The sequence below is a fragment of the Athene cunicularia genome, assembly GCF_003259725.1.
Source record: "Athene cunicularia isolate RWA chromosome 6 unlocalized genomic scaffold, athCun1 chr6_part2, whole genome shotgun sequence".
NCBI lineage: Eukaryota > Metazoa > Chordata > Aves > Strigiformes > Strigidae > Athene > Athene cunicularia.
This window is the reverse complement of record NW_020799106.1, coordinates 7,199,295-7,217,734: the sequence shown is the minus strand read 5'-3', so window position 1 is coordinate 7,217,734 and position 18,440 is coordinate 7,199,295. Positions and strand designations below refer to the sequence as shown.

Genomic DNA, 18,440 nt, shown 5'->3' with positions numbered 1-18,440 from the left:
GTGAACCATCTCGGAGAACCAGTGAAGAGCTGCAATATTAATGAAGACAGACAAAATCAAAATGACATTTCAGGCAATTACTTACATAATGAAGTGACTGACTTGGAATATACAATATTTAGATTTATCATGACACTTGAAAGGGGATGCTGTCAACCGCCTTTATTTCTACATCACGTAAATTGTTTTTCCACTGCCCTGTTGCTTTTCAAACATGGTCTGCGAAGCTGGAAAATAATGTTTCCGCTCACTTGGGCTGATAGCGGTGCTATTTTAGAAGAAAGTTAGCGTTTTCCTCAATGGCATTTTGGCACAGCAGAAGGCAGAGGAAGAGCTCGGGGTTGGGCTGCCTTGCTCGTCTCCATTTCATCCTTTCTGGCAGCAGCACGACAACCTCTGGCTCTGCACCCCAGGTTTGATGCTGGCAAGGGGGATGCAGGGGCCTGAAACAGCAGCGTTGTCTGTGTCCAAGGTTTTTTCTTTCCTGACACCTATTAAAGAAGGGGGAAAATAAAGAAAAACCCCAAACTTCTCTGTTAGAAGAATCTATTTGGCTTTTGTTGGCTGAATATAAAGATTTAAAGTCCTGCTAAGATGCCTGGCTCCTGGGGAAGAGATAATTTTTGTTTAGAAACTGGGTTTTGGGATGCTCTGCTGGCACCAAACACTCAGAAATCAGAAACTTGTTGGGGTAGAGTGGAAGACTGAACTTTCCTGCCTTGCCTGTGTGTTCTGAGATTGGCATGATGCACCTAAATGTTAAGCAGTGCTGATCCCAAGTGTCTTCTCGGGCTTGTGCTGAATTTCCTAAAGAGGCACCAAAAAGACCACAGCACCATTTTTCTTGCCTTTTCCTTCCAGAGACTCTCTTGTGGCAAAACAGCCAAAGAAATTAGAACTTAGGGCCCTTTCTATGGTGACAGAGTTGTTACGAACAAACCTCTCCGACACATCCATCAGTAAAAATAAATTATGTGTAGCTATTCCTCTGAAGCTCCTTTAGGAGCTGGGGTGCAGGCTCCCCCGCAGAGGCACCTGTGCATCTCTTAGGGTGGCAGTGGGGTGCAGACCACCTTAGCTGGGCTCACCATTGCAGCCCATGCCCAGCACGGTGCCACGCTTTGGGGTAACTCTATGTGCCATCGCTGCGTTTAGTCTGTATCGAGCAGGATGCTGTAAACAGAAGGCTGAGTTTTTGGGGTAAAGGGGGAGAGAGGGTGGGTGAAGCTGGTACTCTGGGTTTATGGATGAGCTGTCTGGGTAGGAATCATACGTGTCACAGCAGCTTGCTCAGGTCCATTGTTTTAGTGATCTGTCCTCCAAGTGCTGCGAGTGCTGGGTGAACCAAAACTTGTTGTGTATGTGACCAGTCACAAGTGTAACGAGTCCCTGCTTAGGCTGGCAAATGAAAGATGTGATTTATTACTCAGCCCTCATGGCTTGGGTCAGTGCTTAGATCTCAAGTGGGAGCTGCTCATGCATTTAACTACTGGTTCATCTCAGTGTTTGCTGCCCGAAAGGCTGGCTGTCACATATGCTCTCTGCCTTTTGTGTCCCTGGGTCTGCGGCTGTGTGCATGCACTGAGCCGGCTGAAAAACGTTCCCCTGCCCCACACCTTTCACAGCACCTGCAGAAATATGGAGAGCTTTGGAGACGGTCACTGAGATGTCCTGTCTGCTTCAGGCTCTCTGTGAGCTGCCTGGGGGTTTCTGTTGTGCCTAGATGCTGTGTGTAATGTATAAGATTTATGCTTGCCTCTGGGGTGGAATGTTTTAAAATACCATGTGTATGAATTCCCTTGCAAAGTAGGACTTCGTTGTGGGGCTGGTTTGGAAAAAGCTTTGTATTTAATGGTCTGAAAACCATGTGAGGATATGGCCATACGAAGCAGCTGCCTGTTGCTGCTTTATTTTGTTGCCACGTCGTGAGGAGTCGTGTGCTGCATCGAGTGCGAAGCTGGGGAAATTTGAGCGGCAGAGCGGGATGCGAGCATGTTTGCAAGCCTGTCTGCTCCCAGTGCTCTCGCAGTGTCTGTTTTTCAGCTGCCTGGGTGGTTTGAGAGGCTCTACTTTGTCCTCTGAAATCCCAGTGCCTCTTCAGTGATTCTGGGTCAAGCTTCCCAGGCAGCTCTGCCAAAACATCTTAAATCCCGGTGCTGCTGGCTCGCTGCCGCGTCGCAGCTCTTCCTTACCCTCGACGTCTCGCTCTGTGCTCGAGCAGCTCATCTCAGCTGGGGCTGCTTCTGCTCTGGTCCTGACCAGAGAAGTCACTGCCTTATCCCCTCATGCAAGATGAGCAAATATGTTTTGGAAAGTGGAAAACAGAAACGTATCACCTACACGAGGTTAATCCTGGTTTCAGTTTGGTTCTTGCCAAGAGGATGGTTAGGGCTGCATGAACTAAGAAAGTGGTAGTAGTGGCAAACTTGGGTGAAGTGCTGGTATAAAAGCCAAGTGATAACAAAATGTTGATCTCCTGGGTGTCCCCTGACTGCCTGAGCAACTGTGCCTGCAGCACTGGGGCACTGATTGTAACCTGGGGCAGGGCTGTGTCCCTAAGCCTGATGTGGGGAGACGAGGCAATATCCATAAAGCGCTGGACTTGACGCCGCTTTTCTTCTTTGACAGGAACCATGAAGTGTCACACTACTGCTGGCAACTTTCTGCTTCCCCTCTTGCTCCTGGAGCTGGTCTCTCCAGGTAAGTCTGTTCAGTGCTGTGCTCTTCTCTATCCCCTCCTCTGCCTGCTTGTACCTCCCGTCTGTGAGGTACAAGGGTAATTTTTGCTGTGTTTGGGGTTTCCTGATGAATATCTGAAGGCAGGACAGCATTGCTGTGGCGATGGGGAGATGTGGCTGGCATGGGTAAGCAGACCGCCTATGTCTATCAGATGCAGTCCTGGGGATCTGCACATTGTGCTCCTGTGCAGCTGCTTTCATGGCAGTCAGGAAAAGGGCACATGTGGCATCTGATGGCTCTTCCTGGGAGGGAGAGGTGGGACTGGAAAGAGGCTTGGAGGAGAAGGATGCACTGGTGAACCCAACGGTGGTTGATGCTCTTGGTGTATCTCAGTGGGAAGACCTTGGCAACTTCCAGATGTGGGTTCACAAAGTCAAAGCTGGTGGTGGACCTGGCAATGGATGTCATATTAGGTCATTCTATGTAAATAAAACCTAAAGGAAATTAGAGGGTGTGGATAAAAAGGCAAGGATGTAAAGCAGAAGCTTGTTAGCTGTTCAGCAGCAGAGGTATTACTGACAGGGCTCTCTCTGTGCTTTCAGCAGCAAAATTATTACTCAAACTGTGCTTTAATATATACTGTGCAGGAAATAACTCCCCTCTGAGCTGCAAAATCTCTTTTCTAGTTCCAGCTGGAGGGAAGGGCAGGGCTTTGGGCAGGCAGAGCCTCTGTGGTCAGCTTTCCTCCCACTGCCAGGCTCTGCCCTGCGAGCATGATGCTCTTGGTCATCTTCTGGCAGGGAGCTGTGGGGTCCAGCCTGGCCTCTGTATGAGCTGTGGGACAACTACCTCCTCATGCAGCAAATGTGCCTCTTGGGCCAGGCTTTGGCATATCCAGGCTGCATAAGTACTGTAAACATACAGCAAAGCCCCGTGAAAATTGGGATTGTTGCATCAATGGGCTAAAGCCCCTGGGTGCTGGTGGGGGGAGAGGGAGGCTGGGGGGTATGTGCCTGTGTGGCACTTGCTGATAAACAATAGTGAGTGTGTGTCCATTTGATAGCACTGCGCCCTTTGGAATAAAGGCTTTTTTTTCTTTTTTTTTTTTTCCCCCCTACTAAAGCCTCAAGATGGCTTGCCCAGATTGGCAGCCTGATTAAGCAGTCAGTGGATGACATTAGCTGTGACTGACAAGCGCAGTCAATCTCCCTCTGGTGTCGTATTGGATCAAGTATAGCCTCACTAGTTAACTGCCCTGTCACTCCTCTGGAAGGGGAAAGAAAATAAGTAAAAAAAGACAACTCAGTCCTTTGCCCCAGTCTGAGCCTCCTAAAACTTGCTCCCTGGAGCGATCACTTGCCAGGAGTGGTCCAGTATGTCCCATTGGAAGTGGGATGGTGGGTTTTGCTTGCCTGGCTGGGAACTTGCTCCTTCCTCCCTCCCTGTGTGGTCAGCCACAGCACCCGTAGCTAGTGTGCGCACAGCCCTGCTCCAGGTGCCTGGCTGGACACAGCGGATCTGCAATAGCAAACTGCAAAGCCTTGGAGAGGCAGCGCAGGGAAACGGGGATTTGGAGGCCCTTAACTAGCACTTTCAGATCAGCAGTGTCAGCCCCTCTCTCCTAAACCCTGCCCTGCCCAGAACTCGGTTGTCATCTCCCTGAGGAGTGCCTGCCCTTCATAAGCAAATGCTGGCACAACTCTTGTCCCTGGGATGGGGAGGAGAAGTGTGTGGATGCCCTGCCATACGCCCTGGGGACTGCAGGTGATGGAAGACTTGCAAAGCAATTGGCTTGGGTAAATGCAGAAGTGCAGCCTGAGTGAGCTTGGTGTGTTGGAGAGAGGATGGTTTAGCGTGGCATGGCAGCGGAGTCTGCCCACTCCTACCCAGCTACTGCTGCAGTCACTGGAGATGAGCAGAGAGCTTCTTCATCACTGGGTTAGGAGGGATCGAGGGATGCTGACTAGAAGAATGGCTCTGTGATTACCACGCTCTCACGTAAGCAGTGGTCAAGGATGCAAGTACTGACTCCAGAGGGCAAAGTCACAGCAGGTTTTACAGGAATAACGTGGAGCAGGTATGGAAGACACAGGGTAGAAAATCTCCCAGCACATCAAAACAATGTTGATGGTCATCCCTTGGAGCCTGTCGGTAGCACGTGAAGGAGGAATAAAGGATTACAAGTGTGTGGTGGAAGCGATGGCTTTCTGCCATGCACCTTGCTGGTGGGCCGTGAGCCAGAGCAGTGTTGAGGCGTAAAGTGATGGTATAGACGGGTGGTTGTGGCAGTCTTGCAGAAGGAAAATCCAGCTGACGATCCATTGGATGAAGCCACAGATGATGGCTGGTTCATAATGAGTTCCCACACTTTTGGGAAAGCGAGAACTCACTTTCAGGGTATGTGGAGTGTGGCTGTGATTCCCAAATCAATTTGTGTGGAAGGTGGTCCCACAGCCAACAAAACATTGACAGTCCTGGGTTAAATGTGGAAGGACAGTGTCTGGTCATTCTAGACTAGGATATGTGTGGGAGATGAATGTTTTAAAGACTAGCTAGGCATTTTTCAACAGCACCCATGTTATGAGAATAAGAGCTTATGGCCCCGTTTGCCATGGGGAGGAGGTTCCTGAAGGTGCACTGAGGATGTAGCCCGCGGCAGTAGCCTGGGCTGTGGGGGAGATGGAAATAACTGTCGTTGGGGTGTGAGTGTTGAGCCTGGCCAGGGGAACAGGGCTCATGGGGCTGAGGCTTCAGCCACAGCGTCCCTTTTATATTTTGGGGAGGATGGCTTCCATTTGTCATAGTGTCCATCTTTTGACCTACATTTTTATCCTATTCAGACACTTTCTCTCCATCCCCTTCTGTCATGCACTGCCCTTCCGAACGCTGGCAGTCCAGCAGTATGGTGCCAGCCTTGCTCTTTATCCTGGGATTTGCAGCCCAAAGCAGAGTCCTGCCTCCAGACCCTCCTTCAGTTTCCCCAACTCTCAGGTGCCAGTCACCCTTCTCTTAACACACAGATCCTGTGTGCTCACAGGTTGGTGGTTTGAAGCCCTCGCAGCACCTGATGCAGCTGAATTTGGAAGATGCAACTTATTTTTAGTATGCTGGTGATACTAAGAAATGTATTTTGAAATAGAGAGGTTTGCAGAAGTGAGTCCCCTGTGGTAAGCCCTGCTTGGTGTGTTTTAGCCATATCTGCCCCCTTCAAAGCCTGCTGGCCCCAGCACAGCAGCCAGCTAAGAGTGTGCTTTGAAGCCTCTGGAGATGCCATTAGCTCTAAATAACTCATTTTGTCGGGGTCCTTCTCATTTTCTTTCCAGGTACTTAACTTTGGAGGCTGAGATTTAAATGTGCTTTTGTGAGAGTGCTGCCTCTAGTGCTTTCCCACTTTTTGAGGTGTTTAACAAACCTGGTGCCTCGGGAAAGAGGGCAGTGCTGAAAATCCCTGTCTTGTTACAGAGGGAGCCCCAAAGGAGCCCAGGCTGCTTCCCTATCCCATGCCCACACCTTGAGCAGGTTTGTGCTGAGCAGATTTGTGTGGGAACACAGCTGGGATTTGCGTTGGGAGCTTCAGCAGGCAAAGATGATGCTGAAACTTTGGTTCTTGTTTCTTAAGGTGGGATGCTGATGTGCAGGGCATGAGGGTGGTGGGAAAGTGTAGCATGGTCAGGAGGGAAACCTGGACACCTGATCTCCTCTGGAGGTTGCTATGCCTTTGCTGAAAGCAGTTGTCTTCGTTGTGGCAGCACAGGTGCGGTTACAATTGAGGTGATGCTCTGTAATGGCTCTTGAAAGGAGCCTGGCTGGATCTGCATCTGGTGTGGTGGGGGTTTGTGAAGGGGTGTCACGCTGCCACTTTGCTGGATATTTTTTTTTTTAGATACTTTTATGATCTTGGGTTTTAGCTCGGCTCACATCTAAGGCAGTTATGAGGGGTCACAGTGGGACAGCACTGCCCCGTTGCTGCCAGTGAGTCTCCTTGCCAGGGGCTGCACTTGGGACCCCAGCTTGGCCTCTTCCCCTCCTCGGACTTGCCATCAGTGGGCATGAACTATTTTGGCTAGACTAGTTCAGACCTCCACTTTGCTGTGCACAGCCCTGATTTTGACGCCTGGCAGTTGAATTGCATTCCTTAAAGCCTGCAGGCTTGGCCAGCTCTGGCTGTGTATCGAGGAAAACCCATCCCTCAGATGCAACTCTCTCAACACCGAACCTTCCTGGAAAATCATTGTATTCTCTCACCACCTCTTTTCCTGCATCCTTCTAATGGTAAATCTTTCCTGGTTGACTTTTTCCCTGGTTTAGGCTGCAGTAGTTGTTCTCGTATGTGTTCTGCACTCAGGTCTGTCACCTAATGAGGCTGCGGTCCAGGGGCAGGCTCGCAAGCTTCCAGCCCCGTAAAAAAGGGAGTAGAAAGAAGTGAGCCTGGTTATTAAAGGTGAAAGGAGGCAATTAGAGGGAAAGGCAATCGGCTGATGGGAGAGGGGAGGCACGCAGGGTTTTGCTGGGATGGCTGACAAGGCAAAAGTCTCTCAACCATGGGAACAAAGCGAAGGTATTAATCATGTGCTAAAACAATAATTGATGTCCCTGGTCCCTGAGCTGTTGGCTTCCCCTTTACCCTCTGCCTCCACCCTGCAAAAGAAAATACTTAAAAAAGAAAGGCTGGTGGAGGGAAGCAGCTCCCCAATCAGCTTCTACAGGGGACCACACAGTGCTTTCTGCCCTCTTGTTAGCCCTTATCTTGGGGTTACCCCTTGCTGTTGTGAGGCCAAGTGGTGAGCCCGGTCCTCTGTGTACATTTCTCTGCGCCCTGGGCCTCTCCCAGCCCCGCTGGCCCATGAACGACATGCCAGGGAAATAACACCTTGCTTTTGTCATCTTCCCAGGTCAGGGTAATCGGCTGCCGTACTTCATCAACTACTTCTTCGACACCTACCTGCTGATCAATGAGGATACTCCTGTGGGTAAGTGGGGCATGTCTGTGGGCAGGGGGTCTGCTGCTGCCACTGACCCGCTCATGGAAAAGCATTAAAGAAATATTTTTCTTTTGATTGACAGATGCAGCTTATTTTTCTTTCTTTATTTAGCTAGGGATCGGTTTTTAGTAAATGCAGAAATCGACCCGGTCATTCTCGGCCTCTTTCCAGGCTTTCAGTCCATTAAACTTGTGCTCTTCAATCAGGGCTTGTGACTGGCTTTTAATGCGGGAGGAATCGATTGGGAGTGGAGGGCAGCTGGGATGGAGGCTGCGGAGGCCCCTTCTCACATCTACTGCTGCCTTCAACCACCCAGCCCAAGCAGCATCCCCGTTAAAAAAGGGCTCTTGTAGCACCGAAGTCATCACTAGAGCTGCCACGGGTTGGAGGACTCAACCCAGGCTTCCAGCTGAGGCTTCTGTCTTTTCTTGGGGGTCCCCTCAGCTGCATCTTTTGTAGCCTGTGGTGTCCTGCTTGTGGGATTTGAGGTGGCATCTGAGAAAGTAGGCAGGACATGGAGTCCTGTTTGTGCGATTTGGATAGACGCCGTGGAGCATCCCGAGTGGTAGCTGAGCTCTCCGTGGAGTTGCATCCTCAGGAGAAGGTTTGCTGGAGCCGTAGCTGTCTTCTGTCTTGCAGTGATGCTCAGGTTTATTTGCAACATGAAGTAATACTGAAAAGCACTGCTCGGGTGCCTTTACTCACAGCGTGCAGAAGGCAAGCTGTGAACAGCGTAAGGAAAGGAAGGACCTGACTTCGTTGTAATTTGTTTTCTAATATTTTTTTCCCCTGATGACTTGCATCCATGCCATTTTTTCATGGCCTTCTTCAGTGGGCCCACCCCTTACAGGTTACTTTACACCGGGTTTATTTGCATTGCTTTTGGTATGCTCACTGCCTCTTGATTGCCAGTGTCCCTGCAAACACACAGTGCTGGATGTGCCCCGGACAAGTCCCAGGGAAGGAAGCAGCTGTGCAAGAGCAGGAGTGAGAGCTGGCTGGGAACAGCTTAATGGAAATGCTTCCTCACCAAGTACGTGGTTCTCAAAGTACTTAAGCTTGAAATACCTTATGGGAGTTGGACTGAACTCCTATTTTGGCAGAAAACGGGGAAAGATTTCTGACAGTCTGCTTTCCAGTGAGAGACTGCGCGATTAAAATTGTTCTTGGAATTACTTTGGGGGTTGATTTTTTTTTTTTTTTTTTTTTTTTTTTTTTTTTTTTTTTTTTTTTAACTTGGTATTACACTGTACAGAAATGAAATTCACTCTTAAGAATATTGGCACCCTGGGATTTTGTTTCCAGATGAACCAGAGGGAAATATCAGCCTTGCAAGTGTTGACAAACAGTGTTTCTGTGTTTCCTGCTGTTGGTGGATGTTTTCCGAGTTCAGCTTATTCACTTAAAACCAACCCATCATCTGAAAAAAAACAAACCAAAAAAACCCATCATCTGGAAACATCTTTCTTATATCCTGACTGGGGTGTAAGTAGCAGAACAGTATGTGGTGCCTCTTACCTAGAAAAAATGCAGCTTCTTTTTTGAGGTCAGTTAGAAGTGCCCCATCACCGTGGCGCTGAGTGAAGGCCCCTGTGCAGCTCCCTGCGGCATCCCTGTGCACAGCCTCACCTAGCACCAAACCGAGCAGTCCCTGCATGCTGCCTGCCATGCCGAAAGGAATCTTAAGCAACAATTAAGAGATCATTCCCCCTCTAATCACTTACAAGAGTAAATTAGTCTTGTCAGGAGCTATTAAGACAGAGAGCTCAGAATTCATTAGGCGAGATTGGTCGGAGGGAGCTGCTGGCGCTGCCGCTGGTCCAGGCTGATTAATTTCTCCCAAAACATCATCAATGCCCATCTGTTTCATTTAGGTCCGGGGAGAGCAATTTTCAGGTGGACTGACCCTCTAGTCAGTTATTTCACCCAGAAGTAATGGAAACACAGACACACACACACACATGTGTATGCACACAGAGGGAATAGGAGACGTGAGCTTGAGGGAAGGGTTGAAGGGACCAGGGAAAAATTTGCAGTAGAGGAGGGAGATGCCTGGAGAGGAGGAGGGATAATGACTGATTGGGCCAGATCACTGTGTGTTTTACTCCAAAAGTAGGAGTACTGGCTGATTAACAGCCCTTAGAAGAAGAGTTTGGAGAAGAGGGACTGTCTGTCTTTATTGTGCTGCTTGCTGCCTTAAGCAAAATCATTCCAAGGGCCATTTTGTTTAATCCCAAACCTTTTAGAAGGCTGTGGGAAAGGGAGAGTGGCATGGATGTTGGTGCCAGGTGAGTTGCTGGAGGTCTCTGGCAAGGTGTGATGCTCACAGGCGTGCCTGGGAGTGGCATTGCTGCAGGTGGGATTACCTGCAGCCTTGGATTTGTCAGCAGGTGGGGATGGACAGGCAGTGCTCTGGGTTTCTCTTGGTTGGGGTCCCTTCTGCTGCAAAAGGAACATCTTCTTAGCATAATGTAATGACTGGAGTCTAATTGCCCAGCAAATGGATTTGCTGTATGCAGGACAGGAATGGGAAAATGAAGATGATCCATCATGTCGGGTTTGTAACTAGCCTTATAACCACCTAGCTTGGATTCACCCGAATTTCTCTGAAAGCTTTCATGCCTCAATACCTTGCAAAATGCATGACAAAAGAGGCCATTCAGATGAGTGCAATTCCACTTTCCCTTCATCCTAGTGATAACATTTTAGCATTGCTCGAATAATGTTGTCTTAAAAGAGTGGGAAATGCTTTAATCATTACACCCGAGCTGATAGCACTCACTTGGCTTCACTCTTGGGCCATGCTGTGTCAGGGGCATGGTTGCTCAGGTGGGCTGGGGACAGCCATCCCCCCTGCTCATCAGCCCTTAGTCCTGCATGCCCTGCTTAAAACTAGAAGAGGAGTCTAAATTTGGAAGACTGATCCCCTCTGTAAAGCCTGCTGAAGTTGAGCAGTGTATGACAGAGGGGGGAAACCAGCCAGGATTTAGTTGCAATGATTGACACACCACCAATCACCCCCCCCACCTCGGGGCAATGTGAGTGTGAGAGGATGTTGGTGAAGCTGGGAAAGGCACCTGGGATGGCTGGCAGGTGGGGAGGCCGGGCTCCCGGGGGGCTTCTGCCAGGGCTGCCTGCTGTTTGATTCCCTTAGTTATTTCTGGGCAGGAGAGCATGCAGCTGAGGCTCTCAGCTCTCCACCAGCTTGCTGGGATGCCCTCCTGTGAGCATCGCTGGGATGCCTCCAGCACCTGGTGGGATGCTCAACCCCAGGTCCCCCAAAGTTGGCTGCCTCAGCATCTCCTCCTGCTTGTTTTAACCCATCACAGCATAGGGCCAAGGAGAACCTCTAACTCAGCAAGTCCTGCGGTCAGAGCTGCTGAGTGACAGCCCCGAGCAGTGCTGGCTCAGCACTCGGAGCCTGGCTGGGTGGAGGGTTTTTGGGCTAAAGGCCTTGTGTGCTCCCTGACTCAGCAGCTCGGTGCCACCGTGATGTGGAGGGATGGGTGGCTGGCGGATGCTGAGCACAGCGCCTGCGAGGCGGGTATGTGCACATGACAGGAGGCGGAGGGTGGGTTGAAATCATGAGTATGTATGTAATGCATGGGGCTGTGTTTTCTGCTTGAAGCCCCCTTGCACCCTCCTTTCCTCTCTATGCCTCTCCCAGGAGGGCTGTGCTCTCCATTTCCTGAGTCCAACGTGCTCAGAAAGACAGACAGATGATTGATGGGGAATTTTACATGCTTCTGCCCCCTTTGCTATGTGCAACTTTTGCTGAGCTGGTAAACACTGTAAAGAGCTTATGCTTTGGGAACAGGGTAGGTATGCCTTTGTGAGCTTACAAAACCCCTGCTTGGCTGGGGACTTCCAGATGGTGACTTCCAGATGTTGTTGCAGGAATTTCAGTTAAATACAGTAGAAGGTGATTGCTGGAGATACACAAAGCTCTTGGTGGTGTTGACTGAGTCATGAATTCTGCTGGGGAGCATGCATGTAGAAGTCTTGCTCAGGCACTTGTCTGTTGGCCATGCCACTGGATGTCTGAGGATCCCAGTCTGGCTCTTGGCACTGGAGAGTTCTGCTGTCTGACAGATTTCTGATGGTGTGGTTTGACTTTCTGCACTGGGAAACTTGGATTATGCTTTCCCAGGGCAAGCTGCAGCCCTCCCAGGGTGGGCTCTATTGAGCACACCACCTCCTCTGCTTGCAGGAGAAGGCATGAGGAATTGGAGAGGAAAGATGACTTTTTCTTTTTTTCCTGGGGGAACACAACCAGCTAAGGGACTTAAACATATGGATGTTTCTCCACCAAGCTCTGAGGGGCAGAGCTGAACCTTGCTCTTTGAGACCTACTTCACTGACATGGGCTGCAGTGGACATTTCCCACGGAGCTGTGGCTCTTGCTCTGCACCCCGAGCTGTTGCAGCCTAAGAGGAGCCAGGGATGCTGGAGTATTGCTGCGGTGTAGGTGTACTTTGTTGGCTGGTGGTGATTAAAGTAATTATGTTGGTGTGTGTCACCTCCTGCTTTTCAGAGCCTTCTGGGACAGAGGGTTATTTTGCAAAAGGACTGGAGTTGGAGCTTGGTGTTTAGCTGGCAGGGTGCTTGCTGGTAACTCTGCACGTGGGTCTGAGGCAGCAGGGCCCTCTGATATTTGTGGATGACTTGATTCTCCATTCTAGGCGAGGACAAGGCCAGAGGGCTGCTTTTCACTAGGCAGGGAAGGCTGCCATCCTCTGTGTGCTGTATCTGTAGTTTCCAAAGCAGTCATCTCTTCCACCGCAGCCTCTCGCTGCAGTGCTCTGGTCCTGGGCAGCCAGCTGCTTTGGCACCCGGGTAAGGTCCCTGGGGGTGCTGGGCCATTCAAGCTGTTGCTGAAGATATAGTTATCTGTGTGTGATTGAGCATGGGCTGTCTCAGCTAAACCCTGCCTGCTCGTTTGATCCCACAGCTGTAGACATCTGCGGTGGCTGGGCTCCTCCATGATGGCACTTGCCTAGTGCATCACTGGAATGGAAAAAAAAAAAAAGTTCTGGCTCTGGTCTCTGCATACTTCTGGACTGATTAAATTGTTTCAGAGGGTCTGGGCCAGACATCCATGCATGAGGCTTGTGGGCCATCTGTTGGGGACAGCTTTGGAGGGGGAACTGTGGGCATCCCTTTGGTGTCTCCTGGCCTCCCTCCTCGCTTGCAGAGGCATGAAGCTATTGCTGGAGAGGGGGGGGCTGCCCTAGCATATCTGCTGGTGTCTCCCTTGCTCAAAATTAAATACTAAGTCTAAAAAGAGAAAATTAATTTAATCTCTGTGCACCACAGGGTTAAAAGTCACCCTGGTAAAACGGGAAAGCATTGTGGGCATACTGTTAATGAGGTGTTAATTGGGTATTAAGGAGGTGTGACTCAAGAGAGCACAGAGCATGGCTTTAAAGCTTGGGGTTAACTCCTTGAAAGGAGCAAGGCAGCACAGGGTGCACTGGGAGTCCAGGGCAGTGCAGGAGCCTTGTGAACGGTACAAGGTGGGCTGGCCTTTGGCAAAATTTGGCAAGTTGGAAGATGCTTTTGGAAAATGTGGTGGCACTGGTAGTAAAATGGACAGAGAGCTTGGGAAAGCCTTCTTTTTGTAAGAAATGTGTGTTAGAGCAGTGGCTGTGCCCTCTTCATGCTGGTGCAGCCTAGAACTTCCTTCCCCCTATGACATACTTTGCTGAATTTGTGGGGAAGGATCTGTGTGACCGTTTTTGGTCTAATTAAACATACCACCCACCTTGCCTTTAGAGGTGCGCCATCCAAGGTTGCTGTGTGATGGGTTAGCTTCTGTCCAGCTTCACCATCTCCAGCCACGTGTTACTGCCCTCCCTGCAAAGTTAGCAGGTAAACTATCCCTGTATTTGTATGTATGTGTTAGCTTGCCGAAACAGCTCCAAAAAGGCTCCAAAGAAAAGCATTTCCCTTTCAGGAATGTAAGGTGGGAAGATTGAAGTGGGAGGAAGGGGAGAGCTCAACACCCATGGGACCTTTCCGGTTGCACCAACATTATATGCTTAGGGTGCAGCTAGCATCTGTTTGCTTAAGGATTATTCTTCTGGTCTGTAAAGCTAGTTTCAGCTAGACCAGCATTTAGGCATAGCTGATGGTAAAGCTGCAAGATCAGGGGGACATATAAGTCATAGGAGTGAAGATGGCGCAAGAGATGCTATCCTTTTGCCTCAGATTATCTTCAGCCGATGATGAAACCATGCATCTGCATGCTGTATACAAATAATCCCTATCTGGAAGGGCAAATGCATAGAAAACCAAGTGGGCAAGTGCATGATGGCAGTTGGTCTGTGCCTGGTTACAGAGTTTGGGGACTGCATGGCAGGTGTCCCAGGTACCTCACTCTGTTAGCACTGGTGCGGGTGCAAAGGGTTTCATAATGGTCAAAACCCAGTACAGATTTTTTTGTGGTTTATCTGGCAGACAAAAGTTGAGTTGGCAAGCATAGGTAGACCCTAGGCTCCTTGGTTTTGCTGCTGGGTGGATGTTCTTAGCCACAGACCGCAGGGGAGGACACCAGCAGGAATTAAATCCCAGCCAGGGTCCAGTCTGGGATGTTTCCCGTAGGCTTTCCAGCAGGTGCTGCGCTGAGTTGGTCTCTGAGTTATCTGTCCTGTTCAGAAAAGGACAGGAGGGGAGCAACTCCTCTTCCCAAGGCCAGAAGTAGTTTGCTACTCATGGTAGGGTCTGGGGAAGCATTTCTGCTTTTAAAAACCATCCCCTCAACTGGAAGGAATTTGGCGTGATCAGCAAAAGGTTGTGAGTCCCTGGCAGTCACGCGAAGCCCAGCTATTTCAAATGGCCTTTAATCTGAGCAGCTCTGGGGGTTCCTACACCTTGCGTTTAGGGCTGCTGTTACGGCAGGTACGTGCAGCCTTATTTTCCATACAAGGGCAGGAGCCAGAGTGTCCCCTGGGGCTGACAGTGTGAGTGTCTACGTGTCCGTCACCCCAATGGGGTGCGTGTGCAGCTGCCAGAATTGATTTGGCCTTTTACAAAGGATAATTCCAGAGGAATAAGCCAGCCTCTGACTGCGAGGAGATTGAGATACTTTTGAATAGGAAACCCGTTTCATGAGCTTCCTTACAGGCATCGCTAAGAGCGGGTGTGAGTATTCTCCTTTAGAAAGGGAGGCTGTAGAAATGCCACTTTCATCTTCAGTATTAATTAAAAGCAGTGTTATCATCCGATGGCTATTTACTGTTTAAAACTGAATTTGCAGGCTTCTTGAGTGCTCTGCAAAGGAGCAGCCTTGTTTCTAAGTGTGGTAAGGACTCTAATGAACATCAGTGTTTGAGAAGTACTTCAAGAAGGGGATTTCAGACCTGGTAACTCAAGCCCTTTTTCTATCCTTTTGTTGTTAGAAGGCCCTTTGATGAAATTACTTGTTGAGCTGCAGAAAGTACAGCATCGTTAATGAAAACTTAAGGCTAGAAAATCAGTTATTCCCAACATCAGGAAACTTGAGGGAAAAAAAAAAAAGCTCCCCCTCACCCAAACCCTTAACCCTCTGTCATTAAATTAATCACTTCATCAATCACTTAAATTTTCATATCTGCTCTGCTAATAGGCAATAACATTAATGTTTATGTTTAAGAAGGGAGAGAGAGAGAGGGAGAAAAAAGAAAGTATATTTGCAATATGGACTAATTAACATGTCAGGGTAACCTTGCTTCAGGTAACCGCCTCATCAAACCATCTAAAGGATTGATCTTGCCAACTTTCACGTTAGAGTGTGTGAGCCCTTGCACGGGGGCCAAGCCCTTCCAAAGGAAATGGAGGGAGATGTGTGTTTGTGGTAATGAGGTCTGGGATGATTTTTATGTCTGAGATAACTTTAGTAACATTATCTATATTACAGCGCTGCCTGTAGGAGCTTTATTTGTGGGTTGGCTTCTGGTTGGGTGTTCGGCTGTGCTCAATGGAATGCTCCTTGTTACTCTGGACTGTCCAGGCTTGGATGTCCATACTGTCGCAACTCAGTTAAATTGGGTCTTTTTCCTGGCCAGTTGGAGGCATTAGCATGGGTGACAAGCTTGATATAGAGCAGGGATAACAATATGAGTCAAGCTTGGTAAAGCAAAAAACACAGGGCAGGGGGAAATGTATATATGCATGTATATGTGTGTATATTCAAATTAGGAGGCGCGCTATATATATCTTTGTAGAGGTGTTTATTCTAAGGGAATGTATTATGAGCCAAGAGTATTTTCCAGTACTGTAGGGAAATACTTACATATACATACACTCATAATTTTTATTTTTGGTGGGAAAGTGAGCTGTGTTTTCACTTTTAGTCCAGCAATGGGACCTCTTAGAAAAAAAAAATCTATGGTTGCAAACAGTGATAAACATGCTTATGCATTTTGCCACGTCAGGACCTTGATATATTTGGGATTTGTGAGCTTAAAAAGGGGGGGGGGGAAAGTGCACCCCATTACCCTCTACTTTTGTGTTTGCACACAGTATCTTCTTTTGAGATCTCTGCAATCTGGATCTGCTCCACCACCCTCCAGCTAATTTTCTTGACTGAGGAGCAAAGCAGGAACACGTAAGAGGAGTCAGGGCGATTCCCTTGCATTACACAACACTCAGGCAAAGTTCGTGCCACGCTGGAGGAAAGAGATCAAGCATGACAAGATACGCTCTTGCATCTCGACATGCTTCGCCATCCAGCCTGGGGCTGTGGTGAAGTGGGAGGTGCATTGAGTGAAGGGTGCTGGGAGTAGATGGTTTCGAGATGGGCTGGCATCCAGCTGTTTGCACGCTTCGAAGTTTATCAATGAAATGCTGCAGAGGCACACATCCAGCTCCCAAGCCAGCTGGGTCAGCAGGGAACAGCTCGAGGCACTTTCCTGTGCTGCTGCAAAAGGTATCCCATGATAGTCTCAGTGACTCTCTTTACACAGCTATCAGACTTCTAGCCTTGTAAAAAATAAACCTTTTAATTAAATTTTCCATAATTGGTCACCATGGAAGTACTACTTTGTCTTTAATAAATGAAAAACTCAAACTATTCCCCACCACCACCAGTTTGTTGTTGTTGCTTCCTGGTGTAAAAAGTCATAAAAGGCCAGGGGGGAAAAAAAAAAGTTTAAAAAGTCCAGCTTCTTACCTGCATCAAAATCATCTGAGCAATTAAGAAGTGGAAATTTTACTTACCTGGTCCTCATTATGGAAAACCACGGTGGTCTTGTATGAAAACAAGCAGGTAGAAAAGAACCCTTCTGGAAATGTATCTACGTTCCCAGGTGCTGAGATGGTGGAATAAAACTCCCACTTTTGGGAAGCATCAATGCAGCAAACTGCCGTTATCCCAGCGAGCATCCCGTGTTTGGGGCTGGGGTGTCAGGAGGTGTTGCACTGCCCCGGCTGTGTTGATTGCAGGGGTGGCAGGGTTCCCTCTTGGGAAGTTTGTTTCATCCCAGTTTCTGCAGTTTCGGGGTCCCCAGGACACGCAGGGTGGTCACCTCAGTGCTGTCACGTGAATCTTTTTCCCTGCTCATCTCCCGGCTTTTAACCCGATTTATCGCTGGCGTGTGCTAATGCACCTTTCTGCCTTTGAATGGCTTAATGTGCTTGATTGGCAGGGGGAGTTAATAAATTGGTTCCTCCTGTCAAACCGCTCCCGTACATTGATTGCTTCTGAATTAACTGTAACCACTCGAGGGTGGGGGGAAAAAGCTGGAGACAGCATTGTTGGACAACTCAGTGAAAACATCTGTTCAATTTGCAGCGGTGGTCAGAAGAGTGAATAAGCTCTGTGTGCTCCCTCTCTTAAAGATTTATTAATATTGCTCTTTACGCGAGGGGGAAAGATTTCAAACACTTGACATTTAATGGTTAGTAACTCAATTTTATTCCATTCATCTGCATGGGTTTGTCAAATGCCTGCTCTGTTGAGGCTCTGGTATTGCATAGGCTGTCTTTCTGCATGGGTTCAATTAGAGCGATTCGGTACCTGAATGCAGAGGAACTTCTTCCTTTTTTTCTTTCTAATTGATTATTAGGTTTGAGGCGAGAGATCATGTTATGGAATGTAATGCCCTTTCACAAACTGTGATGTGGCTTTGTTCCTTGCTCTGCTGTTCAGTTTCAAGCAGTTAATTTGAAAATAGGAGGGGAAAATACTTTAAAATGTAGAAAGTCCAAGGGAGACTAACAGTTCAGGGTATGGGGAGAAGCGAGGAGCATTCTCACAGGCAGAGATTAATGGTTGTTACTAATGATTTTGGGAAATAGAGGGGAAGAAATAGATATGGCAGAAGACTGTAAAATAAGTAACGGCACTGCGGAAAACCTTGACTCTTGAAACGCACCTTTTCCCATATGACAGCTGCATCAAATTAAACACATCCTACTGGATAAAACAATATTTCTGTACAAAAGAGCGCTGGTGTAAAACTTGATGTAGTGTGACCGTAAGGCAAGCAAGTGAAGGGACCACGTAGAAAGCACCATCCTGAGTATGCATCTCTCCCACCATCCCTGAAGCAGCTTTTCTATCAGCATAAAGGGGAGGGGGTGTGTGTGTGGAAATCTTCCTGGCTCTTCTGCAAGTTGTTCTTTGTCTTGGAAAAAATTGTTGCAGTCTTGGGGATGCTGTCTGCAGTCCCATCAGGTATGGAGCTGGGAGTGACAGCTTGCAGAGAGCACATCAGCCAGAAGCCATTACCCGCATACTTTGGTGGGGTGGGGGGAACTAGGCATAAATTAAGGCTCTGTACTAGAGAGGATGGGGGG

General features: G+C 48.7%; 1 protein-coding gene across 4 annotated transcripts in view; it reads left to right on the top strand.

Annotated features, from left to right (window-relative positions):
- The first annotated feature begins 2,622 nt into the window (after positions 1-2,622).
- Positions 2,623-18,440, top strand: part of CDH23 (cadherin related 23) — a 203,146-nt gene continuing 187,328 nt past the window's right edge. For all 4 annotated transcript variants that reach the window (XR_003398737.1, XM_026851852.1, XM_026851851.1 and 1 more), the window contains exons 1-2: positions 2,623-2,700; positions 7,572-7,649. Coding sequence is in view for 3 of the 4 variants with exons in the window: in XM_026851852.1 (XP_026707653.1) it covers positions 2,634-2,700; positions 7,572-7,649 (145 nt within the window). In the remaining variant the exon portion in view is untranslated. The remainder of the gene's footprint in view (positions 2,701-7,571; positions 7,650-18,440) is intronic.